Source organism: Oryzias melastigma, linkage group LG12, assembly GCF_002922805.2.
Source record: "Oryzias melastigma strain HK-1 linkage group LG12, ASM292280v2, whole genome shotgun sequence".
In the NCBI taxonomy this organism is placed as follows: domain Eukaryota; kingdom Metazoa; phylum Chordata; class Actinopteri; order Beloniformes; family Adrianichthyidae; genus Oryzias; species Oryzias melastigma.
This window is the reverse complement of record NC_050523.1, coordinates 13,598,189-13,604,545: the sequence shown is the minus strand read 5'-3', so window position 1 is coordinate 13,604,545 and position 6,357 is coordinate 13,598,189. Positions and strand designations below refer to the sequence as shown.

Sequence of the window (6,357 nt, the reverse complement as noted above, 5' to 3'; positions counted from 1 at the left end):
TTGATACGGTAACACGACACCGTGTAGCTGAGCTACAATGGAAGCGGCAAAGGAAATACTGATCATCACGATAAGTTAAATAAAGCATCAGTTCAGAGAGAAAGTTCACCTCTTATCGCTTGTTTTTGTCCAGAAAATGAAGAAAAGTCTTTTTGCAAAGCAGGTCGTGCATATAGAGAGTTTGGGTTTTGTGATCAGACTTTTTATTTCTGTTCGTTTCTTATGTCAGCATCTTTGTTTTCTTAGAGTAATACTGCAGACATAAAAGTCTAGAGTTCTGCTTATCTTACTGTTGATGTATTTTGTGCTCAGAATTTACACTTCTGGGTTAACACTTTATAAATTAAAACATTTCAGACTGTAAAGGTGAAGGAAACATTTTCTCTCTGGCCTGTTTTTGTTCAGAAGTCGCATATTGTCATAAGAAAATTACATAGTAAAACATTATTATTACACAAAAATGTTCTTTAATCGATTCACAGCATTAATGAAAAATAAACGTTCTTGTGGTATTTCATGTTGTGATTATTTGCAGATGTTGTATTCGGCAAATACTGTAACTAAAAAAATAATAATAATCCCGATGAGTTTTTTTTACAGGTTTGGGATTAATTTGTTACATTTTTTTGGACCCTAGAAATTACCTATTTATATGCCAAAATTATTGTGTATTTTTCATTATAATGATAAATTAGCACTTTTCAAAACTATTTTTTCCAATTAGTTTAAGCATAAATTAATAGTATTTTTGTAATTCCTCTGCATTATAATTTGTTAAAACTGCTGTGGTACCTGTTAATCACTTAATTAAAAATATACATTATTTTATAAATTGCTTTTTTTCTATTTTTTTTTAATTTAATTTCTACAAGAACATAATAAAACAATAAAATAACCTCATACAGGGGAAATGAAAGGGAGCAGAATGAAGTACACATTGTTACTCAAAGTAACTTGCAGCATCTAAACATCAAAATCAGTTGAAAATAGCATTAAAAAATAAAAAAATCTTATTTTTTTAAACCATTATTAGTTGTGTTTTTGTAATAATTCTTCTTTGACACGTTTTTTGAATATAGTTTTTTAACTAATTGTTTTCCACATGCAACGCCCTAAATTGAAATCTTTCTTTAATTTTTAAAGTTTGAAGATTTGAAGTCAAGCAGCTTAAAGATGAAGTTTGGCGTCTGAAATGAAAAGGAATAACTGATGTGTTTTTCCCTCCGCAGCACATCTGCTGTGATTGTAAGAAGAGCTTCTGCGCTCTGTGCTCGGTGCTGCAGGAGAACCTGCGCTGCTGCACGACCTGCCACCTGCTCCGCGGCACAGCCTTCCAGCGCCCTCGCCTCATGCAGCTCCGAGTGAAGGACCTGCGCCAGTACCTGCTGCTGCGCAACATCCCCACCGACACCTGCAGGGAGAAGGAGGACCTGGTGGACCTGGTGCTGTGTCATCAGAGGACGCGGGAGAGCCCCAGACCGGTGATGGAGGAGGAGGAAGAGGAGGAGGAGGAGGAGTCGGACGAAGAGGAGGAGGACTCGCATGAGGAGGAAGAGGAAGGGGGAGCTGACACAGACAGTCTGCACTCGCTCCCCCACTCGCACGCCGCCTCGCCCCCCTGCGCCACTCGCTCCGCCTCTGAACAGTCGGTCCTGTCCGTCTCTCAGGGGGACGCGCTCAGCCCGAGCGACAGCTCAGGGACCACCAGCCAGGTTTGTGTACTCCCAATCAGCTGTGCGCACACACCCACAAGCCTCATCAACCCGCGTCGTCCTTCCTCCACATCTGCCCTCATTCTGTCCAAAATAATTAGTTTCAAAGAGAAATCAGCTCATCTACAATCTTCTTCTGTTCCAAGTCAGACAAACAAACACGACTTCCTGCTCCTCAGCTTCCGTGTGCTCAGACTCCCTCTGCTTTGTCATGAATGAAGCCTGGAAATCCACTTTACTCCGGAGGATTTTCAGGCTTCAGCTCTGCATCCATGTGACTCCCACAAGCAGCTGCGTTGGCCGTGTGTGACCGCGGAGCCCTCTGACCAGCCAGTGTGGCAGCTTAAGCCGCTCGCCTTTTCTATTTTTTTTTTTAGGTTTGTTACAGAGGCTGAGTCTCTTATGTAACAAGCTTCAAAAATCCCTACAGCGTCGCATCTGCGACCACGGAAGAGAGCCGTCGAAGCGAGACGCTCATCCTGAAATGTGATGTTTGAAAGTTATTTATTTTTGACACAAAAACCTAAATCAAGGTCTCTTGAGGGCCACAAAGCAGGCTAAATACAGTAAATGAGCAGTGAAACATTCACAAGCTGAAACAGCAGAGCTGCTGCCTGTTTAGGGTGAGATTTCAATCTATGCAGCATTTAAGGAAATAAATAGGAAGATTCAAATTTTAGCTGAATATTTCCAAAATACAGTTTTGTTTTCAGTTTAGCCTTGAATCTGTTTTTAATGTTTATCCCTTTATTTGTTTATCCCAATTTAATGACCCACTTTGGTAAAAATCATGTTTTTTGTGCTTTTTTCTCATGATGGATAAAGAAAATAAAATATAAACCTAATTTATTCAAATCAGTTTCAATCAGGAGCAAAAATGAAATTTGGAAAAGCTTATAGATGTGACGTAGAAGCTATAATTAGCAGCTCCTCTCCATTCTGATGCATCCACTTGTAGACAAATACATCCATGAAAGTCTTTGCTTTCCTCGTCTGAGCTGGAATCTGGCTCCAAACTTTATTGCTCGCCGTTTTTGTTGCTCCGGTGATGTTAGGTTGGAGTTGTGAAGGGCCGTAAGCTAACCGGTGAGCATGTAAACAGATGGATGTCGGGAAGTAGGGTGAGCTTGCTCCCCACCAGCAGCACATTTCTAATGAACTACTGCCTTTCTGCAGAAACTATGAACTAGAAGACAACAGTTTTCTAAAATTTTGATTATAATCAAAAGAATGCTTATGAAATAATCATGCTTTGATTGACTTTTGAGCTTTTTATTGACGTTGTGTATTTATACTTTTATTTATTTCTCTTTTTAAAAGTTGGGGATTGTGTCTGAACAAATACATTTAAGTCAATTTGCTAATTATTTTTTATTTTGTTACAGTATGAGGTTATTTGTCTTCCCAAGAATAATACTGACTTGGCTGGAACTTCCGGCCTTGCAGGTCGGCTTCTCCAACCAGAGCAATGCAGTTTCATTTTGGGTCCGTCTGTAATGTGGAGCATCGTCCAATCATTTTTGCTGAATTTTAAATTGCATATTTCTGCTGGTCATAACAGGGATCAGACCCAGATGCTGCTCCTCTAGACAGTCTTCTGTTCAAGCATGCATCTGGTTTCCAAACACTATTAGTCCTCTCACTTTTAATGGTGTTTCTGCATCCCAAACTATGAATTAGGCTCAGAAAATTTCTTTACTAAAGCATCTATTTTCTTTTTTTTATTTGTTTACATTTTATTGCTGCCCAATTTTATTTATTATCTTTTTGGGGAGCTCATTAACCCTCATTGTTATGAGTTTACAGCAACAGCTCAGTTGAAATCAAGCCCAGATCTTGACTGATGAAGAAATAATGAGCTGTAATTTCCAAACTATTCATCCAAGTTGAATAATGAACAGGCTCTAATTAAGGCCGAGGCTGCACATTAGAAACATCTGCAAAATGCGATGATAACGTTCATTTGTTCTAATGAAAACAGCTGAAATAGCAGTCGGAGGCTTTCTGTGGAAAGGAAGTCACGATGTGTAAACTATGAAAGATTTATGTTTGTGTCAATCAATCAATCAATAATAAAACTAGAGTGTAATTATAGTAAAAATATTTGAGCATAGACATAATAAAGTGAACTATAATTTAATTGATGTTATTATACCTGAAAGATTTCTCTTTGAAACAAAATTCTAATATCAATTTGTGTTTTTTTTATGAAATTATTTTTTTTATTTCAAAGTAGTGCTTACATCTCTAGCTGTATCACTTGCATGGTGCATTTTTGCCTCATTTTTATTCCTATTTTGATCTTTTCTTAGTTGTATTCCTCCACGGTTCTCCACATCACTCCGAGTTCTGAACAAAAACACACTTCTGAGCGTTTTCCGTTCAAATAAATAACACCAAACGTGCAGCTTTTTGTCGCCTCGAGAGCTTTCTTGTATGTCTAGAAGCGAAACAAAATCTCTTCAAGTCCAAAGGAGAAAAAATAAAAAATGGTTTGGTTCCGGTGAGGTTTGACTCTCCGAGGAGTCTCGACTGAGTGCAGAGCTTGTGGCTCCGCCACACTGACAGATCCATTATTAACACATCGTCTTCAGAGGAAAACAGTGTTTTGTTGTGCGGTTTGGATGAAAGTGTTTGCTGTGCGGCTCTGAGGTACCCAAACTCTGACATGCCAGGTTTTTATGTTTGTGTGAAGGTGAAAGAAGAAATAGACATTTTTCTAGGAGTCGCAAAAAGAAAAATCGTCCTGTTTAAGTGAATCGTTTTAAAACGTCATTCCAGTTGAAGATATCAATCAAAAAGATGTATTAAGCAATCTTGATGGTTATTTAAGGAGCTGGACTGTGGTAAACTGTGTTTAGACATCCTCCTGTTTGCAGAGAAGCAGAAACTTCAAGGCTTCCTCTGATTCGGCGTGAGATGAGCTCGGAAGAGCGGAAAACAGGCAGCAGGTGTCCTACCAATAAAGCATGAAAGTTCAAACTCAAATTTCATTTTACTCCTGAATAAATTCCCTTCAGCCTTGTTACCTTATATATGATCAAAATCCTGATTTTGTTAACCCTATTTTCTCATCTTGACGTGACTAAAACTGGCTTCTCTTCTCACGCAGGAGCACGAGGATACTCCGACCGCCTCTCTCCTGAACCTGGAGAACTCTGAAAACATCTTAGAGGTGTGCTCCCCTGCTTTTAACCTCCAGAGCTGATTATTCATTATCCTAAAAGCCATTTTAGTCCGTCTGCTGAGTCAGTGATCCCTGCTCTGCTCCTGTGTGAATTGTAGGTCAGCCCAGCCACGCAGAGGAGGATCAGAGCCTCGCTGTCGGACCTTGACAACGAGGAGGCGATAGAGAACCTCTCCGTGCGCCAGCTGAAGGAGATTCTGGCCAGGAACTTTGTCAATTACTCTGGCTGCTGTGAAAAGTGGGAGCTGCTGGAGCGAGTGCATCGCCTCTACAGGGAGAACGAGCAGAACAGGAAATCCTGTAAAAACACCTTCATTTTCTATTTTTTTTTTTCATGTATCTTCAGGATGTTTTAGCATTACTAACCTGTCCTCGTCTTTGTATTTTGCTTTTAGTGGAAAACGTGAGCATAACAGCAGGTAATTCCTTCAGTAGCTAGCCAACAACCTCTTTTTAGGAAAAATATTTACTTCCTTGTCACTTTTGTACAGAGCTCTGGACATGTCACTCAAAATATATATATATTAATTTTCCCCTCAAATTAATTATCTGTGGCCACACATTAGCATTTAGTGCTCACAAGGTGCACATATTAGCAGCATTTTGTGCACACAAATTGGCTTTTTTGAGCACGAATTAGCATTTTTGCAACATTTTCTGCACTCAAATTATCATTTTCTGCTCACAAATTAGCATTCAGTTTTTATAAATTAGATTTTTTTTAACACAAATTAGCACTTTGTTGATATAAATTAGCATTTTTGAGCACAAGTTATTTTTTCATTAGTATTTTCTGCACACAGGTAAGCATTTTGTTGGCACAAATTAGTATTTCATTTAGTTTTGTTTTCTTTTTTTATTTCATAGCACAGAATAAAAAAATTCACAATACTCTTGTCGGTGGTAAAAAAAAATGAAAGGGGACAGAAAGAAGAAAACTTAATTTATTAGCAAATTGTGCACGCAAATTAAAATTTTATTTGCATGAATTAGCAATTTGGGGCGAGAATTATATTATTAGCTGCATTTACTGCTCACAAATTAGCAGTTTGTAAGCATAAATTTGCATTTTGTGGCACAAATTTGTATTCTATTAGCATTTTGTGCACACAAGTTAACATATTATTGGCCTAATTTTGCATTTTGGGGCACAAATTAGCATTTCAGCTGCATTTACTTCACAAGTTAGCAGTTTTAGCATAAATTAGCATTTTTGGGCAAAAATGCATATTTTATTCTGAATTTCTGCACACAAAATAATATTTTATTAGCGTAAATTAGCATTTTGGGGCACAAGTTAGCATTGCAGCAGCATTTACTGCACACATGGTAGCACTTTGTTTGCATAATTTTGCATTTTTGGGCGCAAATGTGTATTTTATTAGCATTTAGTGCACACAAATTAAAATTTCCTTGCGGGAATTAGCATTTTGGGGCACAAATTAGCATTTCAGCAGC

General features: G+C 38.2%; 1 protein-coding gene across 4 annotated transcripts in view; it reads left to right on the top strand.

The window, feature by feature from the left end:
• rnf34b (ring finger protein 34b) overlaps positions 1-6,357 on the top strand; it is a 27,786-nt gene that overhangs the window by 15,777 nt on the left and 5,652 nt on the right. For 3 of the 4 annotated variants that reach the window (XM_024299821.1, XM_024299818.2, XM_024299817.2), the window contains exons 3-6: positions 1,230-1,712; positions 4,825-4,887; positions 4,998-5,199; positions 5,295-5,318. In XM_024299821.1, the coding sequence (XP_024155589.1) occupies positions 1,230-1,712; positions 4,825-4,887; positions 4,998-5,199; positions 5,295-5,318 (772 nt within the window). The remainder of the gene's footprint in view (positions 1-1,229; positions 1,713-4,824; positions 4,888-4,997; positions 5,200-5,294; positions 5,319-6,357) is intronic. The other variant, XM_024299819.2, reaches the window with a different exon arrangement.